This window comes from Equus caballus, chromosome 5, assembly GCF_041296265.1.
Source record: "Equus caballus isolate H_3958 breed thoroughbred chromosome 5, TB-T2T, whole genome shotgun sequence".
In the NCBI taxonomy this organism is placed as follows: domain Eukaryota; kingdom Metazoa; phylum Chordata; class Mammalia; order Perissodactyla; family Equidae; genus Equus; species Equus caballus.
In genome coordinates, this window is record NC_091688.1 from 27786024 (window position 1) to 27807490 (window position 21467).

Genomic DNA, 21467 nt, shown 5'->3' on the forward strand with positions numbered 1-21467 from the left:
CCACAGTGTGGCTTGACTAGCAGTGTGTAGGTCTGCACCCAGGATCTGAACCTGCGAACCCCGGGCCACTGAAGCAGAACATGTGAACTTAACCACTACATCACCAGGCCTGCCCCCCAAATATGCATTTTTAAATATATGTTTTCATAAAGTAAAGTTTAGCTTATTTGTTGAGCTTTGTCTTCAACGCATGTGCTGAAATTTCCTTGTGCTGAAATAACTGACTTGGCAACAGACTTCAATAGTGGCGACTGCTGCTGAAGGCCAGAGATTGGGCTCTCGGTCCTGCTAGGTCTTGGTGGACCACTGAGTGTGAAGATGGATGATGAAATGCATGAGTGCATCTTATTACACAAGAGAATGATAAATAAGAATGGGATAGATGACGCCTGGGCACCGGACTTCCTGATTGACTAAAATTTGAAAATATTAATTAGTTTTCCCTCCAATGAAAGACTGTGTGTTTGTATTTGTATCCATATCCAAATTGCCAGCATCACTGCTCTTGCACTTTGGAGCCATTATTAAGTAAAATAAGGGTTACTTGAACATAAGCACTGTGATACCGAGACAGTTAACCTGATAACTGATACAGCTACTAAATGACAAATGGACAGGTAGTATATACAGCGTGGATACACTGGGCAAAGGGATGATTCACATCCCTGGCAGGATGAAGAAGGATCGTGCTAGACTTTATTAGGCTACTCAGAATAGCATGCAATTTAAAACTCATGAATTATTTATTTCTGGAATTTTCCATTCAATATTTTAGGACCTCAGGTAACTGAAACTGTGGAAAGTGAAACCGTGGATAAGGAGGGACTACTGTATGTATAATTTCAATTGCCTTCAAAATAGCAGGACTTTTTAACTGTGTAGATGCTGATTTTAAAAGCTCATTTCTAAAGTTGCTACTAAGGGAAGCAATCTTTTTATCATTATTAAAGTGTTCTTTTTCTTCTTTAATTACATCTATAAAGCATATTGGAGAAAAAGATGAAGTGGAGTAGAAGTTTTTCCATTACCTTTGTTGTCTCTGTGGTCTTGGTCTCTAGGTCAATGCAAAGCCCCGGAGTGGTTGCCATTTGCCAAGCCTACAACATTGACTGAAGAGAATGAGTTTCCCATTGGGACGTCTTTGAAGTATAAGTGCCGCCCTGGTTACTACCAGAGAGAGTTCTCTATCACCTGCCTACCAAATTCGGTCTGGTCAACTGCTGAGAACATCTGTAAACGTAAGTAACTCTGGACTGAGAACTCCTCTGTGTCAGTCTAACATCCATAAGATCTGATTCGATTGTTCAAATTTCAGAACTAAGACACATATGACTCCATAAGTTTGCCGAAGGCATAATAGTTGTGAAAGTTATTCTCGCTGGTCGTATCTTCCTATTGCTGTGAGTTCCTGACACCTTCATTACAATTTCATTCCATGAGAAATGACTATCATAAGACATAATTGAGAGAAAATCTCCATTTACTAGGGGTCTCCCATTTTCACAACTAAAACTAAGTAATAAATGACTCAGGAAAGGAAAGAAAAGTGCATTGAATAACTAGGTGGGGAGAAAAATCCCAGACCTCCAGACCTTTGATTTACACAGGATGAATTACAGAGAAAACACTTTGGTAATAAATAAAATTTATACTTTTCTGGGAGGCATAATATGGGGATGAGACAGATCAGGAGGGGAGGTCTTTTTGAAAGTGATGCTTAGTAGGTGGCTGGTCCTAAGGCAGTCTTGTAAGTTTCCTCAATGTGGCAAAACCTGTGTAACTACAACACTCTTCGGTAAAGCTACAGCCAGGTTCGGGATCTCATGTACTAATAGAAGTTTGAAGTATTCTACACACAGTCCCAAAACTCTGCTTCTTTCCCATAGGTAAACAATGTAGATCTCCTCCAGAACCCACAAATGGCAAAATGGTCGTAAATGGAGACATCCAGTTTGGATCAACTGTTAATTATTTGTGTAATGAAGGGTGAGTTGACAGTAGCATTGGGATCACAGTTCTAGAATCATAACACCAATCTCTAAACAATAGTCTTAGAAAGGAGAGTTAAATTACCTGTCTTTAAAAATATAGCAAAATGATTTCTAAGTAGAGGTGGTGGCTTGAACCCAGTCATTTAACTACCCTTGAAATGACAAAATAAATATTTGGAAAATAGGAAAACCTGTTTCCATGCTAGAAACTGAGGGGGGAGGGAGAGCTTTGCACATCAAATTGGTACATCTAAAACCAAGGAAGCATTCATTAGATGGGAAGGACCAGCTCTCTAAAGAAGCAAATGAAACAAACCCTAGCTGACCCACACATGTATTGTCAAAGTAACAACTGGAGATGGTGGGCTCAGGGTGAAGTGGGAAATAGTGATTTGTTTGGGATGATGGAGCAGATGTGGTGGAATCTTAATTGTTATAGCACTTCTCCTCCAGAAGTGCACACAGTGTAGGAATCTCGCTGTGGGGATATTCTTGGCTTATCCTTGGAGGAGACAACAAATTTAGGAAAGAAGTGGAGAGACTGCTTCACCTTGTATCTTAAATTTTGATTTACTTTAATTATTTATTGATTACTTAAAATACATACTAAATATCATAAGTGAAAAATAAAAATTGCAATAACAATAAAATGAACTTCAGAGTGTACACCACCCACCTTAAGAAACATTACTAGTACTTTTGAACCCTTCTGTGTGCCCTTCCCAATTCCCATTCCTCTACCTCCAAAATTGCTCCAGAAATAACCACCACCCTGAATTTTATGTTTTTCATTCCCTTGCATTTCTTTTCCAATTTCCCCCATACATAGTCCTAATCAGTATATTTTTAGCTTTACATGTTTTGAACTTTATATGCATGGCATGATGTTATGTATACTTCTCTGCAACTTGCTTTTTTATTTAATAGTTTAGTTCTGACACTTATCAATGTGATTCTGGTTAATTCATTTTCGCTTTAGATGGTATTCTCTTGTATGGATATACTACAATTTATTTATTTGTTCTTGATTGTTTGTTGGATATTTGGATTGTTTCTAGTTTGTTTTGCTTTGTTTTGTTTGGGCTATTATAAGCATTCCCGATATAAACATACTTATACATGTCTCCTAATGCACATGTGCAAAAGCTTCTCTAGGGCAGTGGTTTTCAAACATTTTACCATGATCCACAGCTAGGAAATATATTTTTACAACACATACACATACACAAACACTCAAACACACACATCACACATCTATATAAATTAAAAGTGTTGCAAAATTTCTTGGCACTTCTATTCAACATTGCACTGGAGGTTCTAGCCAGGACAATTAGGTGAGAAAAAGAAATAAAAGACATTCAGATTGGAAAGAAGAATTAAAACAATCTGTTTGTAAATGACATGTTTTGTATAGAAAATCCTATGGAATGTGCATACACACACACCAAAAAACCTATTACAGATAATAAATAGTTTAGTAAGATTTCAGGATACAAGACCAATATACAAAAATAAATTGTACTTTGTACACTAGCAATGAGCAATCTGAAAATGAAATGAAGAAAAAATTCCACTTACAATAGCATCAAAAAGAATAAAACACTTAGAAATAAACTAAATCAAAGAAGTGTAAGATTGTACACTAAAATCACAAAAGATTGTTGAAGCAAAATTAAAGAACACTTAAATAAATGGAAAGACATCCCATGTTCATGAGTTGGAAGACTTAATATTGTTAAAATTGCAACAATATTGATGTATAATATTGATCTCACCAAAGTGATCTACAGATCCAACATAATCCATACAAAATCCCAGCATTCTTTTGCAGAAATTGACAAGCCAATCCTAAAATTCAGATAAAAATGCAAGGAACCCAGACAGTCAAAACAATCTTAGAAAAGAAGAACTTCCCAATTTCAAAACCTACTATAAACCAACAGTAATCAAGAATGCATGGTACTGGCATAAGGACAGACATATAGATCAATGAAATAGAATTGAGAATCCAGAAATAAACCAATACATATATGATAAACTGATTTTCAACAATGGTGCCAAAGACAATTCAATGGTGAAACAACAGTCTTTTCAACAACTGGTCCTGTAACAACTGAATAACCAAATGCAAAAGAAAGAATTAGGACCACACCTCATGCCATATACAAAAATTAACTCAAAATGGATCAAAGATCTAAATTAAGAACTAAAACTGTAAAACTCTGTGAAGAAAACATAGGTGTAAATCTTCATAAGCTTGGATTAGGCAATGATTATTCAGGTTTAACACACAAAGCACAGCAACTAAAGAGAAAATAGGCAAACTGGGCTTCAATAAAATTTAAAAACTTTTGTGCTTCAAAGGACACCATCAAGAAAATGAAAAGGCAACCTATAGAATGGAAGAAAATATTTGCAAATCATAGACTTTATAAAAATCTCATATCCAGAATATACAAAAAGCTCTTACAACTCAACAATAAAAAGACAGCCCAACTTTTTAAATGGACGAAGGTTTTGAATAGACATTTTTTCAAAGAAATAATACAAATGGCCAATAAGCACATAAAAGATACTCAACATTGTTAGTCATTAAGGAAGTACAAATCAAAACCACAATGAGATACCATTTCATATCCACTAAGATAGTTATAATCTAAAAGACAGACGATAACAAGTATGAGTGAGAAAATAAAGAAACTGGAACCCTTATACATCGCTTGTGGGAATGTAAAATGGTACAGCTGCGTTAGGAAACAGTTCAGCAGTTCCTCAAAAAGTTAAACATAGAGTTGGCATATTACCTAGCAATTCCACTCCTATATAGATGCCTAACACAACTGAAAATATATGTCATATTCGGAGTACTCTAATACTGTACTCGTTGTACATAAATGATTTTTAGTTGAGTATAAAACTTAAAAGACAAATGTATTAGAAGTAACTATAGCTACAATAATTTGTTAATTTATACAAAATATAAAAAAATGTAAAGTGTAACATCAATAGTATAAAATGTGAGGAAGAAATAAAAGTGTAGTTTTTGTAGGTGACTGAAGTTGTTATCAGCTTGAAATACACTATTGTAAGTATAAGATGTTTTATGTAAGCCTCATGGTAACCACAAGGAAAAATCTTTAGAAGATACACAAAAGATAAAGAGAAAGGAATCAGAACATAACACTGCAAAAAAAATCAACAAATCACAAAGGAAGACATCAAGAGAGGAAAAACAGAACAAAGGAAATACAGAACAGGCAGAAAAAATTAATAAAATGGCAATAGTAAGTCCATACCTATCAATAACTTCTTTAAATGTAAATTAATTAAATTCTCCAATCAAAGACATAGAGTGGATGAACGGAAAAAAAAAAACAACATACAACCATATGGTGCCTACAAGAGACTCACTTTAGCTTTAAGGACACACATAGGCTGAAAGTGAAGAGATAGAAAAAGGTATTCCATACAAGTGGTAACTGAAAAAGAGCAGAGGTTGCTAGACTAATATAAGATAAAATAGATTTTCAGTCAAAATCTGTCACAATAGTCATGGAAGTCACTACATAAACATAAAGGGGTCAATTTATCAAGAGGATAAACAATAGTAAATATGTATGCACCCAACATTTGAGCACCTAACTATATAAAGTAAATATTAACAGAACTGAAGGAAGTAAATGAAACAGAGACCAGAAAAAACAATAGAAAAGATCAACAAAACTAAGAGTTGGTTTTTACAGGCTGGCCAAGTGGCGCAGTGGTTAAGTTTGCGCCTTCTGCTTCGGTGGCCCGGGGTTCGCTGGTTTGGATCCTGGGTGTGAGCCTGCATACCACTTGTCAAGCCATGCTGTGACAGGCGTCCCACATATAAGTAGAGGAAGACAGGCATGGATGTTAGCTGAGGGCCAGTCTTCCTCAGCAAAAAGAGGAAGATTGGCAGCAGATGTTAGCTCAGGACTAATCTTTCTCAAAACAAAACCAAACCAAGAGTTGGTTTCTAAAAAGATAAACAAAATAGACAAACCTTCAGCCAGATTAACCAAGAAAAAAAGAAAAGATTCAAATAAATAAAATTATAAATGAAGGGGAAACATTGCAACCAATATCACAGAAATGCAAAGGATCATGAGACTACTATGAACAATTCTATACCAACAGGTTGGATAAACTAGAAGAAATGGATAAATTCCTAGAAATATAAATCCTACTAAGACTGAATCATAAAGAAATAAAAAATATGAAGAGACCAAAAATGAGTAAAGAGATTGAAGCAGTAATCAAAAACCTCCCAACAAAGAAAAGCTCAGGACCAGATGGCTTTGTGATTGAATTCTACAGCAAAAATTTAAAAAGGAATTAAATATAAGTTGTCAAACTCTTCCAAAACATTGAATATTAAATGGAATATTATTCAGTCATAAAAAGAAGGAAATCCTGCTGTTTGGGAAAACACGGATGAACCTGGAAGACAGGTGAAAGAAGTGAAAGAAGACAGACACAGAAAGACAAATACTCTATGATTTCTTTTATATGTGGAAGCTAAAAATGTTGAACTCATAGAACCAGAGAGCAGAATAGTGGTTGCCAAGAACTGAGGAAGGAGGCGAAATTAAGAGATATTCATCCAGGGATACAAATTCCAATTATAAGATGAATAAGTTCTGGGGAATCTAATGTACAGAATGGTGAGTATAGTTATTAATACTGTATTGTATATTTGAATTTGCTGAGACAGTAGATATTAAGTGTCTTACTACACACACACAAAACAACTGGTAACTACGTGAGGTGAGAGATGTATTAATTAACTTGATTGTGGTAATCACTTCATAATTTATATGCATATTCTTATCCCATTGTATACCTTACAAAACACTTGTACACAAATGTTCACAGCAGCATCATTCATAATAGTGAAAAAGTCTAAACAACCCAAATGTCCATCAAGTGATTATGAATAAACAAGATGTGGTACTTCCACACAATGGAATACTATTCACCCATAAAAATGAATGGAGTACTGACACATGCTACCACATGGATGAACCTTGAAGACATGCGAAAGATGCCAGACACAAAAGGTCACATATTATATAATTCCATTTATATGAAATGTCCAAAATAGGCATATCCATAGATAGAGAAAGTGAATAGTTGTAAAGGGCTGTGAGGAAGGAGAATGCAGAGTGATGCTATTGGGTATGAGTTTTCCTTTGGGTGTGATGAAAATGTTCTGGAATTAGATAGTGGAGATGGTTGCATAACCTTATGAATATACTAAAAGCCACTGAATTGTATACTTTAAAAGGATAGATTTGATAGTATGTGAATTTTATCTTAATAAAAAAATTTTAAATGTGTCACAAAACAATACTTAGTACATAAAACATATTCATATTTTCATTCTACTGCATTCCATTTTTTATGCCATTCACAATCTACTATGTTGATTCATGATACACTACATTGATTTCCTGACAATCAATAGCCTATTGTAACTATACAGAAATCTTGATCACAGTTACATTAAAACTCTATATTAATTTGCAGGAAATTTATAGCATTATATTACTGAGTCTTCCAAGCCATGAACAGTCCATTTATTTACATCTTCTTACGTGATTCTAATAGAAGTTTATAATTTTATCCATAGAGTTTTGGAATATCTTTTCAATATATTCATTCTTAGGTACTAAATATTTTCATGTTATTTCAGTAGTATTTTTTAAGATTTTATTTTCTATTCGTTTCTGGCATAAGCAATGCAATTGGCTTTTAAATATTGATTTAACACACGGAAACCTGACCAAACTCCCCCATGAGTTATGACATTTTAGCCACAGATTCTTTTGTATTTTCCAGGAGTAAATTGTAAATTCAAATAAGGACAATTTCATTTATTTCTTTCCAGTCCTTGTTCTTCTTATTTCTTTTTCTTGCCTCGCTGTGCTGGCTGGGATCTCCACTATAATGTTGTGCTGACAGTGGATAGTTTGTCTCATTCCCAGTCCCTTGGCAAAAGCTTTCAATGATTCAACATTAAATATGATGTTTGCTATAGGATTTTTCTATGTATCCTTTTTTGAGGGTTCTATTCCTAAAATTTTTATCATGAAAGGATTTTTAATTTTATTAACTGATCTTCCTGCATCTTTAGAGATGATAATACAACTTTTCTCCTTTAATCTCTGAAGTAATACTGTGATGAATTACATTAACAGCTTAAACCTTAAATTTGTGAGAAATCAACTTGGTCTAGAAGTGTTATAAATATTTTATATATATTGCTAGATTTGTTTTATATTTTGTTTCAGATCTTTTTCTTTTATGCTCGTGAGTGTAAGAAGCCTAATAATTTTTGCTTCTCATACTGTTCTTGTCTGGCTTTACAACCAATTTTTTCCTTATAAAATGAGCAGAGCGTGTTCCTTTTCTAAAGCAGGCTTGATCTATCAACTCTTATAATCATGAATTTTTCTAATTTTTCCTTGTATTTCTGTTTTTGGTTTTATATATTTGATACTATGTAATTAGGTGTAGACACATTTAATACTTGCATATCTTCCAAGAGTATTAAAACTTTTATCATTATGTAGAGCTGCTCTTTCTCTCTAGTAATGTTTTTTGAGTTAAAAATCTATTTTGAATGTAGACTTAAAGTCTTTACTATGGATTGAATATAACCACGTTGCTTTCTTTTGATTATTTGAATATTCTTTTGCTATCTTTTTACTTTTTCCTTTCTGTATCATTATGTTTTAGGTGAGTCTCTGGTGAACAACTTATATAGTAGTCCCCCCTTTTCTGAATTTTCACTTTCCACGGTTTCAGTTACTGACAGTCAAAACCTCAGTTAGAAATATTAGATGGAAAATTCCAGAAATAAACAACTTATAAGTTTTAATTTGGACACTATTCTGGGTAGCATGATGAAATCTCACATTCAGGACGTGAATCATTCCTTTGTGCAGGGTATCCATGCTGTCTATGGTACCTGCCCATTACTTAGTAACTGTCTCAGTTATCAGATCAACTGTCACAGTACTGCAGTGCTTGTGTTCAAGTAACCCTTATTTTACTTAATAATGGCCCCAAAGCACAAGGGTAGTGATGCTGGGAATTTGGATATGCCAAAGAGAAGCCATAAAGTGCTCCCTTTCAGTGAAAAGAACATAGTATATATAGGGCTTGGTAGTATCTGCAGTTTCAAGCATCTGCTGGGGGTCTTGGAACATATCCCTGCAGATAAGGGGGGACTACTGTAGCTATATTTTTTTAATCCAGCCTAACAATCTCTGCCTTGTAACTAAAGAGTTAATCCATTTGCTTTTAATGTAATTACATTAGCAATTAAATTAATTTAAAACTAATGCCTACTATCTTATTTTGTGTTTCCTATTTGCACTATATTTGCATTTTTCACACTTTTTAAGCTTATTTTGTGCTGATTTAGGCTTTGTATCCTTATTCCATTACTTCCTTTACTAGCTTAGAAATTAATAGCCTCTATTTCTCTTAGTTTACATGTTACCCCACAAATTTTAACTTGTATACTTTAAAAATTCTAAAGTTAATCTCTATATTTACCTCTCTCCATGAAATACATGGACATAGGAAGACTTTAACAAATTTGAATTTGCAAATCTGTTCAACAGTACATTGTATCTATGGAACTACATTTACTTATGCACTTGTATAATAAGTATTTATTGAATACCTACTTTGTGCTAGGAACTATTGCAGGTACTAGGAATATACTAGTTAACAAAAGAAAGTTTATCTTTAATGAAACTTAAATTGTTGTGGGGGAAACAAATAGCAAACAAATACATATTGTAATATGAGAGTGATAACCATTATGAAGAAAAATATGTAAGTGGAGGGAATAGTCACAGGGGAAGAATGCAGGTGCTATTATATATAGAATACTCAGAGCAGGTAACTCTGAGGCAATAAAACTTGGAGGCTTGTACAAAGTGAGGGACTGAGACATATGGGGGAAGGTCATTGCTGATAGCAAGAACAAAACTTTGCTGGAGGAATGTTCTTCAAGTTGTGAGCGTTCAGTTAGGAAACCAGTATGACTCCAACAGAGTGAGTGAAGAAAAGAGTGAGAGGAAAAGAGGTCTGAAGAACAGCCAGAGCCAGGTCATGGAGGGCTATGCAGACCACAGTGAGGACTTCAGACTTTAATCTAAATTTGACAGGAAGCTACTGGAGGGTCTTTAAAGCAGAGGGGTGACATGATCTGATTTACAATTTTAAAGACTCACTTTAGCTGTCATATGAAGGATTTGTTGTTGGAGGACAAATAAAAGAGAGAGACTAGTTAAAGTCTATCGTCTTGGGGGGCAGGCCCCGTGGCTGAGTGGTTAAGTTCACATGCTCCGCTTCAGTGGCCCAGGGTTTCACCGGTTCGGATCCTGGGCGCGGACATGACACCGCTCATCAAGCCACGCTGAGGTGGCGTCCACATGCCACAACTAGAAGGACCACAACTAGAATAGACAACTATGAACCAGAGGGCTTTGGGGAGAAAAAGGAAAAATAAAATCTTTAAAAAAAAAAAAAAAAAGTCTATCGTCTTGTCTAGTTGAAAGATAACCTCATCCAGAACTGGAACAATGGTTCTCAATTTGGCAATCTCTGGAGACATATTTGGTTGTCACAACTAAGAAGGTGCTACTGGCATCTAGTGGATAGAGGCCAGGGATGCTGCTAAGCATGCTACAGTGCACAGAACATTATCCTCATATCAAAGAATCATTGGTCCAAAATGTCAATACTGCCTGGGTTGAGATACCCTAGACTAGAGTGAGAGGGGTGAGAAGTGATTGTATTCAACATATGTTAGAAGGTAGAGGTGACAAAATTTCTGAATGCACCAGATATTAAGTCTGAAATTAAAAAAAAGAATATAGATGACTCCAAGATTTTTGATTTGATCTGAAAGCAAGAAAGAAGGAAACATCATGAATGGAATAGAAGCATTGTTCCCTAACACTCAAGACTAAATTACAGTGTTTTGATTGTGCCTTAAATTATTCTATAACAGCCAAGCTATCATTCATATGGAAGAGTAACAGACAGACAAAACAGAGCTAACAAATTATATCAAGCTGATCTGTTTTATGGAAAAAAGATAACTCCAGTCAGTCAACCCAAAATAACAATTCAAAAATTAGAATGATGCAGGTTAAAAAATTATTGATGAGATATAAAACTTATGAAACATAGAGAATCAAATTATTTTTAATATGGGTGTTTCATTTACTGTAAAATAAGATTACTTCTTTACAGAAGAATTTTAAAAATTAATTATATCCATGGGGCCGGCCCAGTGGTGCAGCTGTTAAGTTTGCACGTTCTGCTTTGGTGGCCTGGGGTTCGCCAGTTCGGATCCTGGGTGTGGACATGGCACCGCTTGGCACACCATGCTGTGGTAGGCATCCCACATATAAAGTAGAGGAAGATGGGCATGGATGTTAGCTCAGGGCCAGTCTTCCTCAGCAAAAAGAGGAGGATTGGCAGCAGTTAACTCAGGGCTAATCTTCCTCCAAAAAAAAAAAGTAATTATATCTAAAATCAAAGAGTATAGCAAGAAAGCTAGCAGTTGAGGAAAATTTTTAAAGTGCTGGACTTATAGTTAATGTATCATTCTTGACCTCAAAAATGGAGAAGACAAATTTGTATGTATTTTTAATGGCTGTTATCACAGTAGAATAAAAATTTTAAAAAACTACAATTTCCAACAGAATAAACAAAAATAGAAAAATTAATCCATGTAGCAAAATAGAGGGAAGAAAATGTTACAATTTCTTTATATAAGTGTGTGTAGGGAAGCACACTTGGGAGTATTTTTGGTTTTCCCTTTTAGAAATTGATTTTACGGGGCTGGCCCCGTGGCTGATCGGTTCAGTTTTCGGGCTCCGCTTGGGCTGCCTGGGGTTTCTGCAGTTCGGATCCTGGGCACGGACATGGCGCCGCTCATCAAGCCAAGCTGAGGCGGCCTCCCACATGCCACAACCAGAGGGACTACAACTACAACATACAACTATGTATGGGGGGCTTTAGGGAGAAGACAAAGGGGAAAAAAAGAAGATTGGCAACAGATGTTAGCTCAGGTACCAATATTTAGGGGAAAAAAAAAAGGAATGGATTTTACAAAAATGAGATCATGCTCATTGTAATCAGAATGTACAGTAAATTTATGAAGTTTTTTTACATGAAAATTTTCTACCTAGCACGTCTGTTAATTCTCTTGAATAATCTATGGAATAAAAGAGAAAAGTACATTCTCTGTAGAGTACCAAGTTGAAAAGCAATCTTTTAAAAGGGATTCAGTCTCTATTATTTAAATTCTCAATATCTTTACTTCAAAAAACAATAATGAAAGGGGCAAGTATTACTAGATATTGAAACAGATTATGAAGTTAAAATAATTTTAAGTATATTATAATGCTATATTTTAAAATAGAGAACTCAAGAAAACAGAATACGAAGTCCAGAGATAGATCCAAATTTATAACAAAAGGTATATAGCATTTCAAAATAGTAAGCAAACTAGTATCTTTAATTAAAATATTGTTAGATCCTTAGCTCATTTCATACACCAAAATAAATCCTACATAGATCAAGGAGTTACAAGGAGTTATGTTATAAGTGAAACCTAAATAAAACTAAATGAAAAATTCAAAAAATATGTATCTGACTTAGGATCATTCCAAGTTAATGGGTTCATTTCAAGCAAAGGCAGAATCCATAGAGAGGTTAACACAACTGACACATATACAAACATTAAAAACGAATTAATTAGAAACGAAAAAGGAGAAAATATATATACAAAAAGCCCTTACAAAAAATATACAAACACCTGAATAGAAAAGTGATCAAAAGATACAAAGTGGCAATTAACAAAAGAAAAAAGCACAGGGCCCGGCCCGGTGGCGCAGCAGTTAAGTGCACACGTTCCGCTTTGGCGGCACGGGGTTCGCCAGTTCGGATCCCGGGTGCGGACATGGCACCGCTTGGCAAAAGCCATGCTGTGGTAGGCGTCCCACATATACAGTAGAGGAAGATGGGCAGGGATGTTAGCTCAGGGCCAGTCTTCCTCAGCAAAAAGAGGAGGATTGGCAGTAGTTAGCTCAGGGCTGATATTCCTCAAAAAAAAAAAAAGTACAAATCATCAATACCTGTGGAAAAGTCTAGCCTTGCTAATAATGAAATTAATGCAAATTAAAATAACAATAATATGCTATTTTGATCACTCATTCAATCCAAAAATATTTATTCGGAGCCTACAAATACAAAGAATAGGTACTATTCTAGAAGTTGGAGATGTAGCAGTAAACAAAACAGACAAAAGTCCCTACCTACAATTGGTGTTGATGAAGTTCAGGGAAATGGGTATTGACTTAAACTCCAAGTAGTAGCATAAATTGATACAAATTTACACCATTTAACACAATTTAGGCAATATACTTTTGCTCAGGAGTCAAATGTCAATCATTTCCTTTTTGAAGTTTTTTAGACACTGAGGCTTGGAAAGGTTGGAAAACATCCTAGTATTCAACAATAGGGGGTTATTTAACTAAACCATGGTACATGCATGTGATGGAATATTATTCTGCTGATAAAAATATTGGAGGGGCTGGCCTGGTGACGCAGTGGTTAAGTTCACATGTTCTGCTTTGGTGGCCCAGGGTTTACTGGTTCGGATCCCGGATGCAGACATGGCACTGCTTGGCAAAAGCCATGCTGTGGTAGGTGTCCCATGTATAAAGTAGAGGAAGATGGGCACGGATGTTAGCTCAGGGCCAGTTTTCCTCAGCAGAAAGAGGAGGATTGGCAGCAGATGTTAGCTCAGGGCTAATCTTCCTTAAAAAAAAAAATGTTGGAACTTGAACATAATATATTTGTTGCAGCTTGAGGGATTCCAATAAATAATACACACATCTTCACCACTGGATTTCTGGACCAACTGAGGAATCAGACAGATGAAGCTCAAGTTCTATCTTTGTTGCTAAAAGAGATGAATTGAGAATATATTTTTAGGTCAGAGCTAAATACACAAATTTTTTAAATCCTAAAATTAAGTGTAATTGCCTGTTATCAGTTACCGCTGGAAAACTGTAGGCTTTCTGCACCCACCCACCCCTACCCCCATTCATCACAGGGGTAGGGGCAGGCTCCTTAGCACATAGCAGAGAATAAGCCAGAATGCATCCTCTCTGCAGGCATGCAAAGTGGGAAAAGGTTGCAAGATGCAAAAGGTTGAGATGAGCTGCCCTATTCCTTCTCCCAAACTCACCAATCAGAGAACGCATCCTGGGCAGGTAGGGGAAATAGAGTGGCCAGTGTCAGCCTCACTAAAACTCTCAAATGGACATCTGAAAGGTGGATATAGGTGTGCTACCCAACAATAGTTTATATAATGAAAATGGGTTATAAAATAATGTAGTGTGACTCATTCTGAATATATATATATTCTCCGAAATGAAGATACGTACATACATAAATACCTATGTACATGACAAGATGGAAAAAAAGTTATTAACCTGAATTCCTCTTAGGATAAACATTATATTTAAAGAAGTTGAGACCCCGAAGGGGCTGTTCTGTGCAAGGCAAGGGGAAGGAGTTGCTTATTATTCCAAAAAGGGAGTAGAAAGTCAAGTGAGGAATGGAGTGAAATGCCTAATGGCATCCACTCCCCAGGGTAACACCTCCCTAAAGCTTCCCCAAAATGAAACGGAAAATACTTTGAGCAAGTGGATTTTGGGGGGAAACCCACAAAAAGCCTGGGCTTTACTGCTAGATTAAATGTAGTGCAGAACCCAAAGGCAGCAGGGATGGACACAGGAGCATGGAAGCAGACAGAAGTGGGGGGAAGTAAGGCCTAGGACGCACAGAAATCATGGGGGTGGAGGCCTTTCACACAGCTGTAAATTATAGGTCCTGGTCCACTTTAACCTCAGCTATCTGGCAGCTGATATCCACGTTATATGTGTATCTCTCTTAACAGAAAAGATTGAAAGGATTTACTCCAAGCCCTTGCCACCCAAAGTATGGTTCACAGACCAGCAAGGTCAGCATCTCCTGGGAGCTTGTTAGAAAGGCAGAATCTTCATACCCACTGAATCAGAATTGCATTTTCACAAGATCCCCAAGTGATTTCAATGCAAATAAAACTTTTGAGAAGCACTACTCTAAACCATTAACTATGCTAATTTCTGAAAGAGTTTGGATAATTTTTTTCCCATTACTGAGATTTTTTGTATCTTTCACTTTTTTTTTTTTTTTTTTACAATGAATAGGTACAGTAGTTCCCCCTTATTCATAGGGGATATGTTCAGAGACCCTAAGGGGATGCCTGCAACTGTGAGTAGTACGGAATCCTATGAATACTGTTTCTGTCTATACATACATACCTATTATAAAGTTTAATTTATAAATTAGGCACAGTAAGAGATTAACAATGATAACTAATAAAATAGGACCATTGTACAATATGCTGTAAGAAAAGTTATGCTGGATCTTAGCAACCTCAACATACAATCTTTTTTCTTTCCTTATTCAGTTGAGAACTTTCACCTCTTCACTTAAAGGAGGCACTTTATGGCTTCTCTTTGGCATATCTAAATTGCCAGCATCACTACTCTTGCACTTTGGGGCCACTATAAGTAAAATAAAGGTTACTTGAACACAAGCACTGTGATATTATGTCAGTCTATCTGATAACAGAGAGGGCTTCTAAATGACTCATGGAGGAGTAGAGTATACAGTGTGGATGTGCTGGACAAAGGAATGATGCACATCCTGGGTGGGACATAGTTGGCCAGTGTAAGATTTCATCATGTTATTCAGAATCGTGCTAGCAATTTAAAACTTATGAATTACTTATTTCTGGAACTTTCTATTAAATATTTTCAGAAATTGAAGATTGGGGGAGGCCATCCTTCCCATATCTCACACCCATGGGAAGCAGCAGGACCCAGTCCACCAGCAGCTGTGTCAACAGCAGAACTTGGGTGAGCCCACACATCTCAAGCCCCACACCAGCCAGCAGCAGTGGGCACTGTTCTGCCCGCAATAGCAGCATCAGTAGAGCCTGGATGGCAAGGCCTAGACTTCAAGACAGCAGCAGGAGGGTCCCTATATTCATACCAGGAATATCAGAAGGCCCAGTGTCCCAGCCCTCCACACAGCAGCACAAGGCAAACCAAGTCCAGTGTCTCTCAACCCTACACCCATGGCAGTGAGCCACCAACCCAGCGGTAGAAGGTGAACCATGCTCAGGGTCTCTTGATTCTCCATCAAGTAGGAGAAAGCCTTGCAGACCCATGTCTTGTGGTCTTTTACCCAGCAGCAAAAGGCAGCCTAGATAGATGCTTCCCTCCCCTGGTGGCACCAAGACAGATGGAGTGGGTGCCCATGCTCACCAGGTAGCCAGAGAACAAGCAAGAGAGTTTACACTCCATGCCAAGGGTTGAACATCCCCCATTCTCCACCCAGTGACACTAGGCAGCCCGGGGAAGCACCTTCATTCACACAGGCAGCATCATCAGTGATACATGGAGAATTTAAGTGGAGCCCGAAGAATGAAGCAGACCAGAATAGCATTGCAAAACTCAGAAGACTAAGTTGTCACTGAAACTAAAACCCACAAAAATAGTCCAGAATCTATGCACTAACCCAAAGAGGGTGATGGTCTGCAAAAATAGATGTAAATAAGATCAAGAGTCACCTAATATAATATCCAAAATGTTCAAGATACAATAGAAAAACCATATCAAGAACCAGGAAAACCCCAGCTTGATTGAGAAAAGACAATCGACTAATGCCAATACCAAGATGAATTAGATGTTGGAACTATTTAACAAAGATTTTAAAGCAGCCATCATAAAGTTGCTTTGACAAGTAATTACAAATTCCCTTGAAAAAATCTTGAAACCAACCAGAGAGAAAGGATATATTATAGGGGAACATCACTTTGAACAGCAGTGGATTTCTGATCTGAAAATTGGAGACCAGAAGGAAATTGCACAACCTATTTCAAGTAATGAAAGAAAAGAACTTAACTATGAATTCTAAATCTGTAAAAATATTAATTGCATATTTGGAATAAATCACACTTGGTCATTGTATATGATTCTTTCTTATACATTGTTGGATTTGATTTGCTAATACTTCATTGAAAATTTTCTTGTAAGTATAAAATATTAGCAAATCAAACCCAACAATATATTAAAGAAATTGCATACAATGACCACAGTGGGAATTATTCCAGGTATGCAAGATTGAGTTAACATTCGAAATTCAATCAATGTAGGGGCTGGCCCTGAGTTATAGTGGTTAAGTTCAGTGCACTCCACTTCAGTGGCCCAGGTTCACAGGTTTGGATTCTGGGCATGGACACACACCACTCATCAGCCATGCTGTGGTGGCCACCTACATATAAAGTAGAGGAAGACTAGCACAGATGTTAGCTCAGGGCAAATCTTCCTCAGCAAAAAACCCCCCAAACAACAACAAAAAATTCAATCAATATAATCAACCACATGAACAGGCTGAAAAAGAAAAATTATATGCTCGTATCAATTGACTCAGAAAATTCATTTGACAAAATCCAACACCAATTCATGATAAAAACTCACAGCAGGTTAAGAATATAACCGAATAAGTCTGAAATCAAGGTGTTGGTAGAGTTGGTTCCTACTGGAGGCTCTGAGGGAGAATCCATGCTATGGTTTTCTCCTAGCTTCTGGTGGTTGCCAGCAATCCTTGGTATCACTTGGCTATAGACACATCACTTCAATCTCTGCCTCTGTCCTCACACGGCTTTGCCGCTCTATGTATTAACATCGTCTTCCCTCTGTGTGTCTCTGGGTCCAAATTTCCCTCTTCTGAGGATGCCAGTCATTGGACCAGGGCCCACCCTAATCCAGTATGACCTCATCTTAACTCTATTACATCGGTAAAGAACTTGTTTCCAAATAAAGACACATTCTGAGGTTTCAGGTGGACATAAATTTGGGGGCACACTATTGAACCCAGTATGGTTGTGAACAGACATTTCACTGAAGAGAATATACCAATGGAAAATAAGCACATGAAAAGATATTCAACTTCATTAGCTATTAGGAAAATGCAAATTAAAACAACAATGGGACAATACCACACCCATATCTGAATGGCTAAAATAAAAAATAGTGAAAACACCAAATGCTAGCATGAGTATAGAGGAACTTGATCACTTATACATTGCCAATAGGAAAGTAAAATGATAAATCCACTCTGGAAAGCAGAAAAGAGCTATTAAATCAGGAAAAGACATGGAGGAAACTAACATGCATTTTATTAAGTGGAAGAAACCAATCTTAAAAGGCTAAATACTGTATGATTCCAATTATATGACATTCTGGAAAAGGCAAAACTATGGAGTAAAAAGATTGGTGGTTGCCAGAGCTTCACAGGAGGGAGAGATGAACAGACAGAGCTCAGAAGATTTTTAGGGCAGTGAGACTACTCTGATTCTACAAAGGTGTATATATGTCACTGTACATTTGTCTAAACCCATAGAATGTACGACACCAAGAGTAGACCCTAATGTAAATTATAGACTGTGGGTGATAATGATGTGTCAATGTAGATTCATCAGTTGTAACAAAAGTGCCACTCTGATTGGGGATGTTGATAATGTGGGAGGCTATACATTTTTCGGGGCAGGTAGCATATGGTAAACCCCTGTACCTTCTGGTCAGTATGCTCTGAACCTAAAATTGCTCTTAAAAATAGTCTATTAAAAATTGCCTAGATGTAAATACATATGCATTAGTACAAATACACACACAAATTAGTACAAATAAAACTGAGGAAATTTGAACAAAATTGGTGGTGTATCCATATCAATATCTTGGTTTTAATACTGTACAGTAGTTTTGCAAGATGTTATCAATGTGGGAAATCGAGTAAAGAGTACTGAGATATCTCTGTATTATCTCCTATAACTGCAAATGAATCTATAATTATCTCAAAATACAAAGATTTTTTCTAAAGTTACTACTAAATTGCCAAAGGGAGGGGCTTTTTACCACAGACTTCTATGTGCTAACCTAAATAATTCACAGGGTTTTTTCCCTCATTTTTCTTAACTCATCTACTTGGTTCATGTGTGTATAGATTTAAAAAAGAAGGAAAATGTAAATAGCATTAATATCCCAGGGCCTTACTATTCCACTCTAAGCTCTAGAAGATTCTCAAATGTGTGGGCGTGTTTACCCACAGGCTGTATGTGGTTTCTGGTAATGAAATGGTCATGGTTTTTCCTGAACCATGGCTTAGCTATACGACTCCCTCTCTCTTCCCCAGGAGTCCCAAAAAGACAGGATGGATGTAAAGGATCCAGTCTATTGAAATGGATATAAAAATTCCAGATTCCTCTTAAAACGAGAGGCACGTTATTTCTGCTTTATTTCTTTCTAAAAATTCCAAAAGAGAAGAGGTCTATTATTTGCTCAATTGCTTAATCTAGTTTGGGAGACCAGTTTAATCAATTGAAACATTCTTCTAGGGTCTCTTAACCAGTGAATACAAAGCTATGCAACCGATTCATGATGTGTTCATTACTACAACACTAAACAACAGTATAGAGAGAACTGCCAACTCAACTTACTTCACCATTTCTAACCCAACCCTCATGATTAGAAAATCCAAGAGAGCATTTTAAGAAGTAACCTCTATGAGGTCAAAAGCCAGAGAGGTCCCCATGATCCTTTGCTCAAGGCAGGCAGAGGAAGCACACGTTGTGGAAGGACTGCAGACTTCCTTTACTCCACTTGTTCCCTATTTGTGCGTATGTGTGTTTGCAATACAACTTAGAATATTCTCATTTTTGGTGGTGTACTGGAAGTCATTAAAAAACAAAAACAAACCGAAGACATTAATAAATACAACACAATCACTACTTCAATGTAACAGTTCTTCCAGTTTCTTTAGAAACATCCACTGCTGTCACACTTTTTATTTGATCTCCATTTGGCCTGTTTTGCTGTTTGAATAAAGTTTGTGCTGCCGTATTTTCTTATATATTCATAAGGCAAAGTTCTCCGCTATATCAAATAACACTTGACTGTTATTTGGCATTATTCCTCTTAATTTCTAGTAGTATCAAGTTTGGCCCTACTCTATACATACTAGTTCTCATGAATGGTTCAGCCCAGCCTTCCATCACTACAGAGAGTCTCAGTTGTAGTAAAAATAAATGTCATTAATTTTCCAAATTTTATGGCATACTTTGAGCAGTTTGTGGCATACTAACTAAAAATTTCTGCCTTTAACATTTTAAAAATGAAATAAGTGTTAAGCCCTTTTTGTTCTGCTTAGATTTCCTTTGGTTCTAGTTTGATGAATCTTATTCACCTTAGATTTATATAAAAATGTGCCATAAGGTAAGAAAGAAGAGAGATCCCATCTAGTTTAGAATGCAGGAAGAAGAAAATTAAAAGGTCCAAATAAAGATGTAAAATTTGGGAAAGTGATAGTACTTTGACAAATGGAAATTGTCTTTCTGTATTCTCCAAGATTGTAATCGTTTGTAAGCAGCAATTTAAGCAGGGAGATTAACTATGTATTTAGAACATAACATTTATTATTCTTTGCCTGTAGATACCGACTCATTGGTCACTCCTCTACAACATGCATCATCTCAGGAAATACTGTCATCTGGGATAATGAAGCACCTGTTTGTGAGAGTGAGTTGAAATATTCCTTCCTATTACCTTTACCAATAGATTGTGAGTTTCCCCCCCGAGTTATAAAAATCTTAATTAAATTCTTTTTGTGCATTCTGTCCTTCAGCTAGCTGAAGACAACTGTAATGTTCTCAAAAATACCTGTGGGGTTCCTGACAACTGTTTCCTTAAGTTCTTCCTTAGCCTTGGATATGTCTTTTCTGAATCTGGGGACTTAAGTGCATAAAAGCCTTCCAACTTTATTTTTACTTCAATTAATTTGGACTTATGTTGGTTCTGTCATCCTCAGTATAATGATCATTCTGCTTGGCAAATTAGTAAAGATTTTTTTAAAATGATGCTCTCCAAGGTTGGTGAAGCCATGGAGGAATCAGCACTCTCAGGCACCAATAGTTCAACAAATGCTCTTGAGAGGCACTGTGTACTATAAGCCTCAAGAGTGGGCATATGTTTGACCCACTTCTTAGGATTTACACTTAGGAAATAAAGACAGATTTTTGCAAGGAGTTCACTGTAAACTCTTCATTGTAGCATTCTTTATAATAGTAAAATATTAAAATAACCTAAATGTACTACGTTTCAAAATATTGTTTGGAAATAACCCACTAGAGGGAAAGAGACATGTTAAAAATGATGACAGAGAATTCCCTAACAAACACAAAATAGCCATAAAGAATTAGAAGAAATACATCTATATACTGGAATGTTATTCAGGCATAAA

At 36.4% G+C, this 21467-nt stretch overlaps 2 protein-coding genes across 3 annotated transcripts in view; one reads left to right on the forward strand and one right to left on the reverse strand.

Moving 5' to 3' along the window:
* LOC106783153 (complement component receptor 1-like protein) overlaps window positions 1–21467 on the reverse strand; it is a 245565-nt gene that overhangs the window by 141013 nt on the left and 83085 nt on the right. The window lies entirely within an intron of this gene.
* Window positions 1–21467, forward strand: part of LOC100057298 (complement receptor type 2) — a 151469-nt gene that overhangs the window by 47648 nt on the left and 82354 nt on the right. The window contains exons 22-24 of the mRNA XM_070267887.1: window positions 1048–1238; window positions 1887–1986; window positions 20661–20746. Coding sequence (XP_070123988.1) covers window positions 1048–1238; window positions 1887–1986; window positions 20661–20746 — 377 coding nt within the window. The remainder of the gene's footprint in view (window positions 1–1047; window positions 1239–1886; window positions 1987–20660; window positions 20747–21467) is intronic.